Source organism: Oenanthe melanoleuca, chromosome 17 (assembly GCF_029582105.1).
Source record: "Oenanthe melanoleuca isolate GR-GAL-2019-014 chromosome 17, OMel1.0, whole genome shotgun sequence".
NCBI classification, from domain to species: Eukaryota; Metazoa; Chordata; class Aves; order Passeriformes; family Muscicapidae; genus Oenanthe; species Oenanthe melanoleuca.
In genome coordinates this window covers 10,277,377-10,296,155 of record NC_079350.1, presented here as the reverse complement: position 1 = coordinate 10,296,155, position 18,779 = coordinate 10,277,377, and the positions used below count along the sequence as shown (strand labels likewise).

General features: G+C 52.2%; 1 protein-coding gene across 17 annotated transcripts in view; it reads right to left on the bottom strand.

Moving 5' to 3' along the window:
* The window catches only part of ZNF618 (zinc finger protein 618), a 126,805-nt gene that overhangs the window by 57,032 nt on the left and 50,994 nt on the right, over positions 1-18,779 (bottom strand). For 14 of the 17 annotated variants that reach the window (XM_056505043.1, XM_056505049.1, XM_056505050.1 and 11 more), the window contains exons 3-4: positions 6,022-6,278; positions 1,722-1,817 (exon numbers count right to left, since the gene is read on the bottom strand). In XM_056505043.1, coding sequence (XP_056361018.1) covers positions 1,722-1,817; positions 6,022-6,278 — 353 coding nt within the window. The remainder of the gene's footprint in view (positions 1-1,721; positions 1,818-6,021; positions 6,279-18,779) is intronic. The other 3 variants (XM_056505052.1, XM_056505058.1, XM_056505060.1) reach the window with 1 other exon arrangement.

Here is an 18,779-nt window from a genome sequence, read left to right as displayed (position 1 = left end):
TCCTTACACAACCTTGAAACAATCCTTTCCTGACCATGCAAAACAGCAAAACTCAGGGAGGAGCCACCACCAAGAACAAAAACATTGACACACTTCCAGAAAAACATTCCCAAAGAGCATTTCACAGCAATACTCACCTGGAGCTACTCAGGGTGAATTTGTTTCTTGCCACAAACAAACCCAGGCTGCTGTCTGAACACACAATGCCCAAGGTCCTTTTTCCCCTTCCCATGTCCCATTCTTACAGCTTGGAAAGAAAATTCCCCCCCTCAGAGTGTCAGAGCCCTGAATTCCCTGCCCATCACTGCTGGCACTACCTGGGGCTGTCACTGATGCTGAGAGAGGCCATTTGCCACACTCTGATATCCCAGAGTATCCAGCTGAAAAAATACTCACATATTCTGATAGCACATGCACTTGGCTGTGTCTGATCTGCTCCAGAGCATTTTTATTACCATAGCTCACTGTATTTTATGTAGATACACATCTGTGGGACAGTCACTCCACACAGGCTGCCTGAGTGAAACCCAAGATATCAGCAGGTCAGCAGCATTGCCAGCCCTCATTCCCATGCTCAAGGACTGATTATTTTCACCACCAACCTCCAAAATTCATTTCTGAAAACTGTTGGAGCTGGAGCCCCAAAGCAGAGATGAGCACTCACCATCCCCTGGGCCCTGCAAACAGGAGCCCTGAGCACAGCTGAGGTTCAGCTGAACCAACAGCACAATGTGACTGATGCCCACCCACATCCCAACAGTGCTGGCTGCACACAGAGCACTGGCAGGAGTTGGAATGAGTCCAGAGGAGCCCACTGAGATAATCACAGGGCTGGAGCCCCTCTGCCCTGGAGCCAGGCTGGGAGAGCTCACCTGGAGAACAGCAGCTCCAGGAGAGCTCAGAGCCCCTGGCAGGGCCTGAAGGGATCCAGGAGAGCTGCAGAGGGACTGGGGACAAGGGATGGAGGGACAGGACACAGGGAATGGCTTTTCCAGGGTTAGATGGGATATTGGGCAGGAATTGTTCCCTGGCAGGGTGGGCAGGGCTGGCACAGGTGCCCAGAGCAGCTGTGGCTGCCCCTGGATCCCTGGCAGTGCCCAAGGCCAGGCTGGACACTGGGGCAGGAGCTGTGCTGGACACTGGGGCAGGGGCTGAGGCTGGAGAGGCACCACCTGTCCCAGCCAGGCCTTTTGTGCAGGTGTCCTGAAGCTCCCAGGTCTCAAGTGGAACCCAGGGAAGGTTGGAGTCACTCACCCCCTGCCCACAGGTGACAGAGCAGTGCCCCAGGAGCACAGGGAGTTGGGAGGGTGAGGGAGGTGTGTTACAGACCTGAGGCAGAGACACAACTCAGCAGCCACAGCTGTGTGCTCAGCTCCCCACAGGCCCTCATGTTAGAGACAGGAGGGGTGACTTGCCACAAAAAATGTGCTGTTAGAGTGGAGGAAAGGTGAGGGGGAGGAAGAAGGACATCACTGTGTGCCAAGGCCTTGCAGAGAGCGTGCCCACATGACCTTGGACAGCAGCAGGTGTCGTTGTCCTCCAGGGTGGGTCATGCAGGTCACAGCTGTGGGAGCAGGAGGGGACACGGGCAAAGTTTGGGGTTAGTTGGGCTGGGCTCTTCCTGAGCCTGGCAGCTGGAATCTGGGCAGTGCACCCACTGCTCCAGAGCTTGCTGTGCTCCCTGGGCCCTGGTTAGACGTTCACACCCTCCCATCACATACCGGACGTGTATCTCAATGCATGGTCAAAAATCCAGGTCCCTGAATATCGATTTCGTGTATATCCAACGGGAGAGCCACGTTCCACTGCTTTTCCATCTAAATTGTGCAAAAAGAAATCAGAAAAAAGCCCTTAAAGTGGATGCATTTCCAAGGAATAATGATGGCTGAAGCCTATTAAAGATTTCCAAAACCCATCTGTCCCTGTGACTTCCTGACAAGATGTCAGAGAACTCACAGAATTTCTCAATGCTTCTGCAGTGCTATTTTACCTCACCAGGGAGAATCCAAAGTGCTCTTGAATTTCATATGCTGAGCAGCTCAGCAACTGAAACATCAGCACCATGGCATGAACCCAACGTGTGCATGGGAAATGGACAGAGAGGCTCAGAGCTGAAGGATTCTCTCTTCACTCTGTCTCAGAAACATTTCTGATTTAATGCATTATTTGAAAAGTCCTCTCCAAAATGTTCCTGGCACCAGACTGGGAGGGCATTGAGAGCTTGAGGAGTCTTGTATCAAACTTCTCCTCAGCTCACAGCTAACTCAGTCCTCCAGGACACAAATACTGACTTGATGCTATTCCCAACAGGAGGAAATGATCCACATCTGACAAACAGCCTCCCCTCCTTTCTCCCCAATTATAACACAAATGCCCTTTGCTTTTCCTCTCCTCTCCTGCCATGGTGGGACTTCCCAGCCCTGAGAAGTGTCCAGGTACTGTGGCTCTTCAAGTGACCCTGGCCTGAAGTCAGCATGTGAATCTTTCCAGAAGAAAGAAAAGAAGAGGAAATGTGGCACCTCTGAGCTGTGCAGGGCAGGAGCCCCCACCCCAGGGCTGGGACACCTGGGGGTCTGCAGCAGCTGCAGCTGACAGGAGCCAGGTGAGACCCAACCTCTCCATTGGTTCTTCTGCTTGGGATGCCACAGGGGGATCCCACAGGACTGAAAGACTTGTGGAAAAGCAGCTGAAAGGAAAATGGTCCAAACCCACAAACAGCTCTTTGCTGGGGGACTGTGGCCACTGTCCCCAACCATCCCACCCAGTACAGCCCCTTCCATGGATGGAGGCAGAGTCTGGAGCAGTCCAAAGTGCTGAGAGACACAGGAGCTGGTGCAAGCAAACAGGAGGCAAAAGACAAAAGGCCTGGTTTGATGTAAACACTGCAAGGGAATAGCAGCAACTGAGCTGGGAATCCCTGTTATAAATTGCTCCAAGTAACACTAAAAATATAAATAGAGTAGATGTGTGACTCAGAAAAGAGATGTAAATCCTGTAATGTGCATTTCAGCCAAGTCCCAAGGCTGAGCCCTGCAGGAAAAGCTCTCACTTGGAGCCATGTGTGCCCTGAGCCTCCAGCACTGTGCTCCTGCCTCAGACACATCCCTGTTTAACCAGCTGTCACCAGCACCCCTGAGAGGAGACAGGCTGGGGTCAGCAATTCCACACACAGGAGAGGGTTCATTCACTCCTGATTCACCACTTCATCAGGAAATGCTTTAAAAATACCCATTTCCTACACCTCCAGTCCCAGCTTCCCCAGTGAAGGTGAATAAAATCCTACCCAAGCCTTGTCTGTCTGCACAGAAGTGATTCAGGTACAGGGCTCCCAGATCCCAGGGCAAGAAAGCTCCTGGAAGGAGGGGAGCAGCAGCAAGAGCCACAAAGCCCCTGCTCCAGAGGCAGGAGGCACCAGCAGCATCAGCAGCTCACACTTCTGGGCTGCTCCAGTGCTGCAGCTGGAATGGGCAGTGCAGCAGCTGGAATGGGCAGTGCTGCAGCTGGAATGGGCAGTGCAGCAGCTGGAATGGGCAGTGATGCAGCTGGAATGGGCAGTGCTGCAGCTGGAATGGGCAGTGCAGCTGGAATGGGCAGTGCTGCAGCTGGAATGGGCCAGTGCTGCAGCTGGAATGGGCAGTGAAGCTGCAGCTGGAATGGGCAGTGATGCAGCTGAGGGAATGGGCAGTGCTGCAGCTGGAATGGGCAGTGCAGCAGCTGGAATGGGCAGTGCAGCTGGAATGGGCAGTGCAATAGTGGCACACAGGGCACATTCCTGCTGTGAGGTGCCCTGGTGTGTGCAGAGGTGGGCACAGTGCCCATGTGTGATTTCCATGGGGGACAGAGCTCAGCAAACACAAGGACCTGCTCTCTGGCACAGGACCTGATGGGCAAACAGGAGTTCTTCAGAGCCACCTCCCCAAAAATGAGGGGCAATGTGAATGGCAGGCAGGGGCTGCCAGGGCTCTGTTCACAAAGGAGTTGGCACCAACCCCCATCACCTCCAGACCAAAGTGCCTTTAAAGGAGCCCAGCTTTACAATGACCAATCCAATGTGTGTTTCACTGGAAAAGGCCCTTCCAGACAGAAGCTCTCCAGTTTGTGAGGCTTTCAACCACCACTTGTAAGTGGTCAATGAATCTCTCCCTCTCCCCACAGTGTCCACACATTTTGAGGGTACCACTGCCACCAGTCTGTGCCCAGCACTCTCCATGGGGACAACACAGAATCACAGAACCATGAACAGCCCAAACTGAAGGGACCCACAGGGATCACCCAGTGCAGCCCCTGTCCCTGCCCAGACCCCCCAACAATCCCCCCTGTCCATCCCTGGAGCTCTGGCAGCCTCGGGGCCGTGCCCATTCCCTGGGGAGCCTGGGCAGTGCCAGCACCTCTGGGGGAAGAGCCTTGCCCTGAGCTCCAGCCTGAGCCTGGGCAGTGCCAGCACCTCTGGGGGAAGAGCCTTGCCCTGAGCTCCAGCCTGTGCTGCCCTGGCCCAGCCCCAGCTGTTCCCTGGATCCTGTCCCTGTCCCAGAGCAGAGCCTGGAGCTGTCCCTTGGTAGGAACTGCAGCCCCCAGGGAGCTCTGCTCCCAGTCTGCCCCAGCTGAGCCATCCCAGTGCCCTCAGCTGCTCCTCACTGGCTTCCCCTCCAGACCACCCAAGTCAACCAAGAGCAAAAGCAAAATCTCCCTCCTCACTGCACAGAGCACAGCCAAGCTCAGCTGGAAAGCAGCACTGCCAGAGGACAGTGACTGCAGAGCAGCTGCTGCTGCCCAGCCAGGAGCTGTGGGGAGAAGAGGGTCCTGCAGGGCAAGCACCCAACCTGCAGGGGCTTTCACCAAGGGCTGCTGGCTTGGCAGGAGGAGAAGCTCCCATTGCTGCCCATCAGTCACAGCTCCACCTCTCCCTCCCAGGGCACCAGGGATGCTTTGCAGCTTTGCCCATGTAATAATCAAGAGCTGCAGAGGCACAAAAACTCTGAAAACACACAGAGTATTTCTTCCATATTGTTAAATCTTTATGTCAGAAACAGTTTTGGACTTCTTAGGCTTTCCCTAGACCTGCACAGACTGCACTGACCTCCTGCCCTGCTGTTCTTAGTGGCTGTCCTGTGGTGGAAAGGAGGATAGGAAGAATAATCATGCCCCTGAGACAATCACCAGCTAAGGACATCTGGGTTTCTTTCCAGCAGTGTGGACAATGATCAACAAAACCTGGGAGAAAATCCAACATCAATTCATCTTTTCTCTCCCCCTGCAGGACAAACCAACCCCAACTGCAATGCTGGGCAGCTCAAATCAGCTTCCTCCTGAGTCCCTTAAAGGAAACCTGGTCCAACTGGTCTTCCTTCTTTTTATTAGCAAGTGCCTTTGGCTCTCAGAGACACTGCAGGGACCTGCTCCAGGCCAGGGACAACAGGGGCAGTGCAGGAGTGGTGCCTTGCCAGGCTCCCACAGGAAGCCCCTTTCCCTGGAGCACGAGGAGAAGACAGTTTGATGTTCACAGAAAAAAGAAAAAGCTTCTTCTCATCACAGCAGGAGGTGGGTGGGGACAGGAAGCACTGTTTTGAACAGGGCACACCACAGCCAGCCCAGAGTTAAAAGTATTCCCACAACTAAGGAGTGATCAGGAAAACAAACAAACAGCGACCTGTAAAACCTGCTCTTGACTCAGACTCCTTTACAGAAAGCATCCACATTCCTCAGAGCAACTTTTCTCAAAACATCTCAGCTGTGTCTCAGGCTTTCCTTCCTAAGTTCCTCACCTGTGCCAAATACAGCCCCAGCCCTGGGCTCACCAGGTGCTGCAGGTGACTGATGGGCAAGTCCCTGAACGTGCCAAAAGCAGATAAGGAACTCTGTCTTTCTGATCTCAGATGAGCCCTTAGGGGCAGCCCCATGCAAACACACAAACAATGCTGAGCCAGGAGCCAGGCTGGTGTTGAGCCCGTGTCTGGGCTGGGTGTGCAGCCCCTCTGCAGCTGTGCTGTGCCCACCCTGCAGCGTGGCAGTGCCGGAGCTCACCGAGCGTCTGCTGGTTGCGCACGCCGCCGATGACCACGCAGATCTCTGCAGGCACGTCCCCCGGCCCATCCTTCATGCTCTTCTTGGAATCTTTGGTGTCATCCTGCCAGATCACCTCCTCAATGTAGTCATCTGGCACCTCAGTCTTCACTTTCACCTCAGTCATCATTCCAGCCTCTTCACTGGGGGAGGACTGGGACGTCACCGAGCCGGAGCCCTCGGCTCTGGGGCTCCGTGGGCTCCTCTTCTGACACTCCCTGAAGGGGCAAAGAAGGAGAGAATGTGAATTCTCAGTGCCAAGTGCTCCTCTTGTCATCACCAGGACCTAATTCAAGGTGCTCTGGTTTGTGCAGGTTATTTAAAAGAAGAATATTAATGTGTGTCTGCTGTACAAGATAAGTAATTAAAATTTAACTGGACAAAAGCAATGAAATTATTTGCTAGTAGTGAAAATAACCTTAACCATCACAAACAAGAGTAGTGCTCATAAACACACTGGATCCCTAAAGGAGAGCACAGAACTTGCCCTGGTTGCCAGCAGGCCATGGGCACAGCTCCAGCAGCTCTGACAAGTCCATACACACAAAGCCACATCCTCCCGTGGCACTTGGGGACATGGGTCACTGGTGGATCTGGCACTGCTGAATTAACTTTCACTTGATGATCTTCAAGATCTTTCCCACCCTAATGATTCTATGATTCCCTGCCATTTTTAATTTGAAACTATCTCCACCCTCCATCACATCCTCTCTTTTATCCCTTCAATAACCTGACATCCCCTGGTATCTAGAGGCTTTATTGAACATACACAGTGCTGATCAAAGGGGATCTGGAGGATGAGGATATTTAGGGACACTACCACGTTATGGACAGATACAACTATTGGGGATGGCAGGGAAAGCCTGATGGAGGGGGAAAGGCAGAGGGGGCCCACTGTGCTCAGAAACAGGTTAGGAAATAGCACATGTTTTCATCTGGGAAGGAAATTTGTGGGAAAAAACAATCTAAAGAAATATTCAAAACCCTTTAAGAAAAGAGAACTGGACACCTCAAAGCTGTAAAACAACATCAACAGGTGCTGTGGTGGTAAAAGGCAAAGGGGGTGTGAGCCCACCAGACAAAGATGTGGGAATAAAGCAGTGGAGCTCCCTTAGCATCCCTCTTTATGGACCCCCAGTTTTCATACTGGTTATTAATACACTCCAACATGTAATACAAAGATAAAATAATTGCTGGTTCAGCTTGTGCAGAAATCAGAATATAATATAATATAATATAATATAATATAATTATAATGGCTCAGACTACCCAGAAACAGAAACCACTGGGACATATTTAGAGTCCTATAAACACTGGGAACAGCCAAAGGTGTTTGAAAATGTTTCAGGCAGAAGTAACAAAATAAAATGAAAAATAGGCTGGGCTTATGGATGATCATTAGACTGTGCAACAGTGACAGAGAAAAAAATCCCATTGCTTGGAACATCACAAGGTTCATCAGGACAAAGCATGAATTACAGTGTTAGAGAACCAACACCTGCAGTGGGTTCTGACACAGGTCCTGGAGCTTGCAGAGGAACCAGGATGCTGCAGCTGGAGGTGCAAGTGTGGAGCCCCTGGGAGGACAGGGATGAGGAGCAGAGGAACAGAGAGAACAATCCTCCAGTAATTACTGCCTGACCTCCCACATGGACGTGGAGTCACCATTTCAAACTGGGTCAGGCACATCCTATTGCCAGAGATTTCATTATTCTCATTATGGAATGAAATGTACAGTTAATAGCCCCTAAACAGAGAGAATTAGCCTTGACCTGCCTTCCCACTCATTTCCTGCCTTCTCACACTTACTCCCCTTGCTGTGCTCCCAAAATCATGCAGGGCTCTTACAAGTGAGAAAGATGGATTGAGACAGAGAAATGTGGTTGAGAACTGGACAGTCTTTGTGGTAATATTATTGGGTGTGCCCCAGGCTCATCCATCTCAGCCAGTGTGGCTCAAACCCTTCCAAGGGGAAGGCAGTGAGTGCAGAACACTCAGGGATCAGAGAAGGGTGGGACTGAGTGCAGATCAATCAAACCCAGAAGGTGTGGAATGCAAAACACTGGTAAAGGCAACAACAGGGCAGATAGGAAAATCCTCAGAGCCTGTGCAGGGCTGCAGAGGAAGATCAAAGGCAGCCGGGACAATTGCCCCTGGGAGGTGGCAGCAAGCAGTGAGAGCTTGGCCACTGATGGCACAGGCACCTGGACCTGCCAGCTCTGGGCTAAGCAACAGGAAATCCTGGCATGAGCCAAGTGACTTGGGATTGGAACTGATACCATGGCAGTGAGACTGAGGCTAGAGACTGCTGAGACAAGAATACTGTGATTTTCTGATGATCCCCAGCTTTGCTTTGGTCACATTCAGACACAAACCAAAGCCCAGGCCCCATGCTGAGAGGCAAAGCTGCTCTCCAGGGCATTGTCCTGAGTAGAGAGAGGCATTTCCACAGCACCCCTGGAATGGTTGATGTGGGACAGATCTACTCATGCTCTGGAATTAAATTTAACACCACTGTTACTAAAAGTTGTGGGTGGAGCCAGGGAGGGGTGAGGGCAAAGGCTGTGGCCAGGACACTGCAGCAGTGCATCCCTCTCTGCCCAGGACCAGTGGCTGCAGCACAGACAGCTCCAGGACTGTGGATGCACCACCTGGTGCTGAAACCATGAAACATGGAACCCCCTGAAACAGCCAAGCTCTGAGCTGGAGCACTGACCAAACCTCCAGTTCAGGTGCCTGAGAAGGAACAAGAAGGAAATTTTCTCCCTCTGAAGCTGTGGTGAAGCCACTCCCCACAAGCTGCAGACACAGTGAGCAGTTTCAGGTTTCAGAGCTGATCAGAAAAGCTGAGGACAGTTCCAAAGTGCAGCACTAAAATGGTTGGAGACTGGGAAAAGACACTTTATGACTCTGTGAGACCAAAGTGCTCCAGTCTGTTTCTCATGCCAAAAGGAAGACTGGAAGGTGATTTGATTGCAGCATGTCATCATCTTCATGGAGAGAAAATACTGTCTTGCCTTAACCTGGCAGGGAAGAGTGGAGTGCAAGCTCATTGCTGGAAGCTGGAACCAGCTGAAATGAGGCATAAACCATTAGCACAGATGGTGGTCCAGTGGAACAGCCATTTTCCAAAGGATCTGCCCAGGGAAAAGAGATGCCCCCGAGTTCTCAAACCCAGGTTTGTGTGTCTGGCTGGCCCCAGGTCCCTGGGCTCAGTACAGATGTGCACTGGCCACACCTGGTGGCCTGGAGCTGAGGAATATGTAAATTATTAGACCAGACCAATGGACCCTCAGAACCTTTGCCCTTCATGCACACTGACTTTGTGGGTCCAGCTCTGCCAAGAAAGGAACTTCCCAGCTGGAATGTCTGCTCCTGGGTGGGACCTAACCCTGCACATATTAACTGAAAGCAATTCATTGCCCCATATGTTCTAACTCTGAGCAGATACCTGATGCAGAAGGACACAGCCCCAGATACTTCAGCAACTTCCTTCCACATGATTTCATGGCTCACAAGCCCTGAAAGGAGCTGCTGTTCCCCTCAGAAACAAGTGCAGCCATAAAAACAGCAGCACTGGCACTCCTGGGAGCAGAGGTGAGCTCTCCAAAATTCACTCTGTGCCTCAGCTGGGGCTGCACAACTTTGGAGAGGAGGAGGCAGCAGTGGTGGGAGCAGCTCTCCCAGCAGGAGTGAGCATCTCTCTCTTGTGGTCCCCTGTGAAATCAGGTTGTGCTCCTGGGGCTAGAGCAGAGCCAGGAGCAGTCCAGGCTTTTCTGAATCTCAGCTGCTGAATGGGATATCAATGTTCCCAAGGGTGCAGGGGAGAGCTGGGCTCAGAGAATGATCCTCATACAGCAGAGTTTGAAGCCTCCAGATTTGGCTGGGGAAAGAGTACCAACATCCCAGAGCTAAACAGGAAGGAAAAGGAAGCTACTGACACTGGAAAGGAGTACATGCACAGCCAGCAGAACCAGCTTTCCCTGGAAGACAGGAGTTACACAGCCTGCACCACACACAGCATCAAGCACTGACCCAGGAAAGCCTCATTTCATCCCCAGTCCTTTGGTCCTTGGATCAGCCCTTGCAGGCCCATGATGCTGCACTTGCTCAGTGCTGAGTTTTGCCTCCCCTGCTACTGAGCAGCACAAAGAACCTCCACCTGGAGAGGGGGAAAAAGCAGCAGGAGATCTGGAACATTCTTGTTCTCCAGAAATTCACACAGGGTGGGCCAGGGAACATCCTGCCTGGGGGGGAAGACATCAGTTCTCAGCCCTGGTTCTGCCACCCCTGTGCCATGGCAGCTCTTCTGGAGCTGGGGCACAGCTGCTGCAAAGGCTCAGGAGGAGGATGAGCAAGAACAGGAGTCAGTTTTCAGTTCTGCAGTTCCCAAGGCTCCAAGCAGGTCTCTAGGGCTTGGATGAGGGCACAGAGAGAAGGACTGCAAGTTTTTGGGATGTCAGGTAAGCCCAGTATCAGTCCTGGGGGCTGGAGCAGAAGGACTCCCCAGTGTGACCCAGGCAGTGTCCACATCCCCTGGTGGCCACACAGGGACCTGTCCCAGCTTCCAGGTGGCTGCAGGCACTGCTGGGGCCACACTGGGGCCAGTGATGGCCAGAGCCTCCACTTGGTGGAGACAGCAGCACAGGAGCCAAGGGACACCCTGCCAGAGTCCCCTCCCAGCTCCCCAGCCCCATGACCCCTTTCTGCATGGAACAGTGCAGGTCAGAGCTCAGTGGGGCCTTCAGGGCTCAGCTGCATTCAAACAGCCATGGCTGATGTTCCCTGGGAAGAGGATGGTCCTGCTCTCCAAACGTGGCACTGCCTGCACAGGACACAAACTGCTCAGAGCCAGCAGGCCCCAGAGGAGAGCAGTGCACAGGCACAGCTGCTGGAGCCCTGCCTGCTTCCACAGGGGGATTAACTTCTCCTCCAGGGCCCTGCCCCTTCCTGGCAACAAAACCTCCTCACTGGTCCATGTCTCTGCTGAACTGGGGCCTGGCAACCCAAGAGGCTCTTCCTTGCTGAGGAGAGGAGGCAGAAGCCTTGGGATCACCCTTGGGATCACCCTTGGGATCACCCTTGGGACCAGAAGCCTTGGGATCACCTTTGGGACCACCCTTGGGACCACCCTTGGGATCACCCCTGGGATCACCCCTGGGATCACCCCTGGGATCACCCTTGGGATCACCCTTGGGATCACCCTTGGGATCAGAAGCCCTGGGATCACCCTTGGGATCACCCTTGGGACCACCCTTGGGACCACCCTTGGGATCACCCCTGGGATCACCCCTGGGATCACCCCTGGGATCACCCTTGGGGTCACCCCTGGGATCACCTCTGGGATCACCCTTGGGATCACCTCTGGGATCACCCTTGGGATCACCCCTGGGACCACCCCTGGGACCACAGCCCTGTGCTCACTCTGTGCCTGGCTGCTCCTACAGGTGAGTTCCTGTTTCCCCTCCCAGAGCAGACTCTGTGATTCCCAGCATGGAAGAGGCAAACAAACACTGCACTTGCATGTGTCACTGCTCTCTCTAAGTAGGCCACACAGCCAATTACTGCAATGCCAGCTCTGCCAGCTCACAGGGCTCATTTCAACATTGCTGCCTGCTTTGATCATCAGGCTTTCATCTTCTGCTGATGTTACGGCCACTTTCATGTCAGACACAAGTGTGTGAAGGCAGAGGAGATTTCAGGAGGCCTTAATGAAGCCTGAGCAGGGGTGAAAGTGGCTTCCTGCCCCTGTGGGTGCAGCTGCTTTGGCCCTTCAGCTGTGGCAGCTCCTGGGGAACTGGCAGAGCTCGGTGATGCAGCACCAGGAGCCAGGGCAGTTCTGGCAGTGAGGCCTCCCCAGAGCCAGCAAGGAGCACAGCAGGGCCATGGCAGGAGCTCCTGCCAAGGGAAGCACAGCAGGAAAGCTGAGAGCTCCACCAGCCTGGGACAGCTCAGATCCTGCAGCCCTGGCAGCTGGTCTGTGGCAGGGCAGGGCAGGAGGGGAGGCTGGGGCTGCAGAGTGGAGCTGCTCTGGCTCTGCAGGTCTCCCTGCCTGGGAGAGCAGAACACACTGAGTGAAAGCAAAGGGGCCCATCAGCTGCTGCAGCCACAAGAAACTCACATTTGCAGTTTGCTGTTTCTGATCTGGAGTAGCATCCTCATAAATAATGAAAGTGACTAAAAGCTACTTAAAAAACACACACTCCTCCCTTCTGAAAGAATGAGGAAAAAAACCTCAATTATAAAAGGACATTTCTTCCAGCTAGGAATAATTTGTCATGTAATTCTCTGAAGACAGCAACAGAAACATGTGTGCTCCGTGCTCCCTTTGAGTCATCTGTGATTGCATATGTACTCAGATGGCTCCTAATGAGGCTATTTTTACAGCACACATCCTGCTGAGTTTTTGGGGAGGGGCAGAGTGAGATCAGTGAAGTATCAGCCTTCAACATCAGCTCCTCAAAAGGAGAGGAAAAGGAAACACAAATGAAGGAGGATGAACCAACACCTGTGAACAGCTCTCCTGCCCCAGCAGCAAATGTGCAGCATCTTCTGGGTTTTCCTAAACAACACTCAAACTGGAAAACCCAGAGATCACGAGATCACCGAGAGCCTTGGTGATACCCGTGATGGCCAAGCACAGGGCCCTGTACAGGCTGCTCTGGTGGAACAGGAGGGGACTTCAAGGTCCCCCCAGCCCATTCTGTGCTTGTGTGGGACATCCCAGGCTGTGCCCACTTAGAGTAAAACTGAAACACATTTTGGGCACCCACTGAAAGGCTCTTCAGAGGTTCAGTAAGGACACCCAAACCCTGATGGGAACCAAGCAATGGGCACTCTGCAGAGGCCAGCAGGACACAGAACCAGTGGATGTCCCAGTTTGTCTTCTGGAAACCAGTGTGCAGTTGGCTCACCCCAGGCTAAATCAAAAGGCCTCAGCTGTCAGAAAGCAAAGCAAGCAGAAAATGGGGGAGGCTGAAACTGGGCTCAATTCACAGATTGTGTGCCATGGTTTTACAGGAGTCAGAAGGTTCCTGTCATGGCTGGAGCTATGGGAAGTGGAATAGACAGAACAGATGTAAATGAACTCTCATTTTACATGGAGATGATGAAAGCAGAGGCAAGAAAAAGAAGGATGTAAGTTGAAAATCTGGTTGTCTGATAAATTAGCTGTGGTGGCCTTCCCACCCCTCTCCCTGGCTCTCATCTGCTTCTGGGGCAGCCCTGGGGGTTGGTGCCTGTCCTCACAGCAGGAGGAAGCCTGGTGTCCTTCACTGGGGACATCTCCTGCAGACATCACCAGGCAAGAGGGTTTTCAAGTGCAGGGTTAGAAAAGAGAAAAGCAAGAGCTGATTTCCCAGTGTCACAGCTGAGCTCCAGGCTCCAGCCCCAGCTTCAGACGTTCCCTCACACCCTGAAGGGCACAGACACCACCCCAAGCTCCTGTCACAGTGTCCAGAGCTGCTCCTCTCCAAGGGACTCAGCCTCCCCTCCCTGGACAGCTCCCAGAGGCTCTGCCAAGCCCCTCTGCAGCCTGAGCTGCATCCATCACAGAGGGTGTGCTGGGCTGGGTGTGAAGCACTGGAACAGCCACCCCATCTTGGGCTCCTCTCAGGGGAACAGGCACTTTTCTTTTCTGGAACAGGCACTGTACTTCCAGTGTGGATTGCTGCCTCTGACCACTGGGGCATTTGCTGGAGAAGAGATTCTCTTAGTGGGAATCTCCCTCCACTGTCTCTGGAATGAAGCAAAGCAAACCCTTTCTTTACATACTCTGTGCACACTAAAATATCCCTTCTGATCCTTGACTCTTCCCATCTGGGAGCCTGTCCACATCCAGAGCATGGACACCAGCAGGATCCCAAGTGTGCCACCAGCACTCTGGGTGACACTCACTGCCAGCATGTGCTGGTCCATTGCTGAAACCCAAACTTTCACTTGCTCACAGAGGGGTTCATGCTCATCCCTGTTCCACCAGGAGGTTTCAGTTCTCCTCACAGTCTTCCACAATGGCACTGTGAATTCCCAGAGTGTGCATGTAACTTCTGAAAGGTTGCAGGAGAAGAGCTGCTCTGTCCTGTCCTGCTGTGACTGTGGGGGATGGATGCTCCCTCCTCCATCAGCACTACAGCAGAGAGGACTTGCTGAAGAACAGAGAAAAGCAAAAGCTGGTCAGAGCTTCAGGGCATTTTCCATGTGCAACAAGCTCTTGTGAACCTCAGGATCCAGACTCAGGGTCCCTGTGAGTCCCAGTGCTCCTGCAGTCCCTGTGCTGGTTTTGTCCTTCTCCTGGATCCTTGTGCTTGGCTGGGTTTCTGCACGAGCTGCTGGGTCCCCTCACTGCACCATGACCCTGAACATGCAGCAGCAGCTCCTGGAGGCTCTGGGGCCCTCACTCCAGGTCACTCTGCCTGGAGACATCAGACTCACTGGGCACACAAAGAAAATCCCTGAGGCAGGAGAAGCAGCCCAACCCTGCCCCTGTCTGGGACACATTTCCATCCTCTGCTTTCTCTCTCCAAATAAACTGAAATCAGGAGGCCACATCCTTCTGCAGGCACAAGTGTGACAGCAGCTGCCATTCGGGTTTTCCTGGAAGAAATTTGCTCAATAAATACCAATATTATTAAGGAGTTCATAAATTTAAAGGATATGAAGGTTTTGTAGAAGAGAGATGCCTCAGGGAAGTTCACCCCTGCCTCTGAGGGCAGCCAGCTCTTGAAAACAGAAGTAACAGCTTTGAAAAACCCCAAAATACATAGTGCAGCACTCAGTGGTGTGTGTGGTGTCAGTGCTGAAATCTAGGGAAAACAAACAAACAAAGCAGAATACTTAATTTTTCCAGCTATCTGGGCCTAGTAAAGCACACAACCTTTCCTGGCAGCAAACTCTGCTGCAGGAAGTCCAAGAGGAATTTAATGTGTGTTCATTCCTCAAGGGACATCAGCAGCTCTGAATCCTTCAGAGAAGGTGAGCTCCAATCAGCCTGCCTCTCCTCTGGAAATTAAACATGAAAATACAAACCAGAACAATAGTCAAGAGCCACAAAGAATTCCTAAGGTATTAGCAAAACAAATTCCCTTCAGTCCTTATTAGGAATATCTAGAGGATGGTTTGAAGAGGAAAGTCTAACCAAATATAAAAAAAATTTGGCTTATCCAACAAAAAACAACCGCACACTCTTTGCTAAAAGCAAAAGAATTCAGTCAGATAAAAAATGCAACACACAAATGATGCAGGTTAAAAACTGAATTTAAGATGATAATGGAATAGCTGCCAGCATCTTTAAATTTTGAAGCGTGGAAATGTCAACAGAGACAAAGAAATTCAGGGGAAAACAAAGAGAATAGATTAAGGATTTATTTATATCAGAGCTCTGTGTTCCTTGACTAGGAAATGACTGAGGGTGAGAACCCTGCAGCAGCCAGCAGGAGTGAGGGGGTGGCCCAGGATCCCCTGGGAGCTCAGCTTTCCTCAAGGCTCTAGAGCTGCCACATCTGGGACCTCATGGCTCCAGAGAGGGACATTTCTGCACCTCTCACCATCCAAAGCTCTCCAGGGCTCTGGCACTGGGCAAGCTGCTGTGGTTTGCACAGAAAATGCTCCTGTTGCTGGAGTGGGATGTGTCTGAGCACTTGCACGTGGACATTTCATCTTCTTTGGGTTTCAAGGACACCTGGCCAGGTTCTGGCTGTGCAGAACTGAACTATCCACTGCTCTCAGACTGGCCAGGGGCACTTCTGGGGCATTTTGGGCTGGTTGCTTGGTTTGTTTCTGTTTGAAGGTAGCTGGTGAGAGCCCTTCAGTGGGTGCCAAGGCTTATTAAATTCCTTGCCTAATTAGTCAAAGTTTCTCTTTTTCTGATGCAGGATGAGTCAGAAGCTTCTTGGTGCTCTGGGACTGCAAATCCCACAGGTTGTCTCTTAAAGAAGGGAGATGATTCCTGGAAATACCCAGCCCTGTCCCTCCACAGGGTGTAGAGCCCTCTCCCTTCAGGGGACCACAGCCTCAGAATTGTCCTTCCCCAGCACTGGGGACCTGCTGGGCTGGAAGAGGAGTCTGAAGAAGAGCTGGAGCCACCCCAGGGATGACCCTTGGATGACAGGAGCTGCTGGGCAGGATGTGTCCACAAAAAACAGAGCAAGGAAAGTGGGGAAGAGAGGGAGAAGTGCCACCAGGGAGGATGGAGAGAGCTGAACTGAGGAGGAGCAAAGTGGATGCAATCCTTTTTCAACCCCTTCTCCTCCAGGGCTCCACAGGGAACAGTCCCAGCCCCAGGAGCTGCAGGAGTGTCTGGACTCTGCTCCCAGGGATGCTCAGGGACTGTGGGGTGTCTGTGCAGGGCCAGGAGCTGCACTCAGTGATCCTGGAGGATCCTTGCAGCTCAGGGATTCTGTGGTTCCAGGGAAGTTACATCTTCTATGCACAGACTGAAACACTCAGAGCCTTGAGGCACCTTGGTGTGCTCCAGGTTCCCAGGAAAAGTGCACCATGTCAGAGCTGGGAGACCTGCAGCCCTGGGAATCCTGCTGTGTGCCCAGCCCAGAGCCCTCCTGCTGCCCCTGCAGCTCCCCAGCCCCTCTGGGAGCTGCTGCCATGCCTGACTCCCAGCCCCAAGCTGGACTTGCTGTGCTGCAGGAGCAGAGCTCCACACAGCTACATCTGTGCTGGAGCAGACAGGCTGAGCTTCCAGCTGGCTCCATTCCCTCCAAAAACAGATGCAGCTCCTATAGCAGGGGCTGATTTATTCAGCAGGAGCCTCACACATTAAGTGTAGTTAAGTCTGAAAACAAATCTAATGACTTTAAAATAAATAGCCAACAGAGGACTCAAAACTGAAATTCCTCCTTCCTCTGACACCAGCCATCTAAACAATAATAATTATATAAAACCCTGTCTAACACATGACTACACAAGGCTCTGGTGACCAAGAAAAGCACACGCTGCTTGTCAGACATAATTGCACATTTGGTTTTTCAATTATTTCTTGTCAGGATCCAGAGCCCACCATCTGAATGCTGCCATTAATTATTGGGAAGTTGTTAGTGCTCCCATAGTCAATGGAGACTGCTGAGGCCCAGAGCTGCCAGTGCAGCTCCCACAGTGCCCTCCTGTGCCACCAGCCCTCTGGTGGCACACACAGGGACCCCCTGGGCCACCACCTGCAGTGGACACCAGCAAGAACCAGTCCCTCCATGTGCTCATGGATGGGGCCAGACCTGTCCAGCACTGGGGCCTCCAGCACAAGACCTGGATCTGCTGGAGAGTCCAGAGGAGCCCATGGAGCTGCTCCAGGGCTGGGGCCAGGCTGGAGAGCTGGGGGTGCTCACTGCAGAGGAGAAGGATCAGGGAGAGCTCAGAGCCCCTGCCAGGGCCTGAAGGGATCCAGGAGAGCTGCAGAGGGACTGGGGACAAGGGATGGAGGGACAGGACACAGGGAATGGCTTTTCCAGGGTTAGATGGGATATTGGGCAGGAATTGTTCCCTGGCAGGGTGGGCAGGGCTGGCACAGGTGCCCAGAGCAGCTGTGGCTGTCCCTGGATCCCTGGCAGTGCCCAAGGCCAGGCTGGACACTGGGGACAGGGGGAGGTGACACTGCCAGGGCAGGGTGGCACTGGGTGATCCCTAAGGTCCCTCCCAACCCCTCCCAGTCCCAGTGTGGGATCCTGTCAATCCAGCCCATGTCACCCCAGCACTGGGTCCCCTCCCAGCCCCTCAGCCCCCAGCTCCTGCCATCACATCCCATCCCATTGCTGCCCATCAAGCAGGAAAACATCCTGCCTTTTACTGGCTTTTAATTTGCTGCTTTTTAATTTTGTTGACTGTCTCTTTTTTCCTTGCAAAAGGAAGAGAGAAGCCTCTGATCTCCCTTTTCTGGAGTGCTCAGAAACATGCACAGCTTTGTCAGCTTGTCTCTTAGTTGTCATCCTCCCCAAGGCAAGCAGCACCTCTCCTCTGGCTGCCTTCAAGGAAAGGGGCTTGTTGTGCTCCTAAGAATTCTCTTCACCTTTTAAAATCTCCCATTGCTGAGGTGCAGCAGCCCCAGGAGTCAATGAGGGAGGAGGACAGTGAGTGCTCCCTGCCCCTGACCCTGCCCCTCCCAGGGCCCTGGGGCTGGGGGATCACAAACCCCTGAGAGGCCTCCAGAGCTCTCAGGGTTTGCTTGAAACAGAATAAAATCAATTCACTGCAGTAAAAATAGAAAAATAGAATTGACCCAAAACCACAGTCATCACCTTAGCACCAAGCCTGCTACTGTGAAAAAGAAATATAGCAGGAAGATAAAATCCAGGCAATTTTACTCTTATTATATTATATTAATTACATTATAATATGTTATTTTTGCTTATATTTTTTTACTGATAGAAATTAATTTTTAAAAGCTTCCTTGATAGTTTGCAATTAGTGGGGGTTTCAAGTAGCAGTGACTTTGAGAAACATCCATCCACTGATGATCTCACAGATTCAGAGTCACATTTCCACCTTCAATCACTGACAGAGCTTTCTTGAAATATTAGGTTTTGATTCTGTTTTATTCATTTTAAATGGACTTGGTCATTCTCCTTTCTTTGACCACATTTTGTGCAGTCAGGCAGATGATAAAGGAGGTTTGGTTTCCACTTTTCTACAAGGAAAAAAGCAATGACCAGCCTCACACTGCTCTGGACATACAAAGGGAAAGCAGAGGGAAGTTCTCCCACCTCACCAGGGGCTCCAAG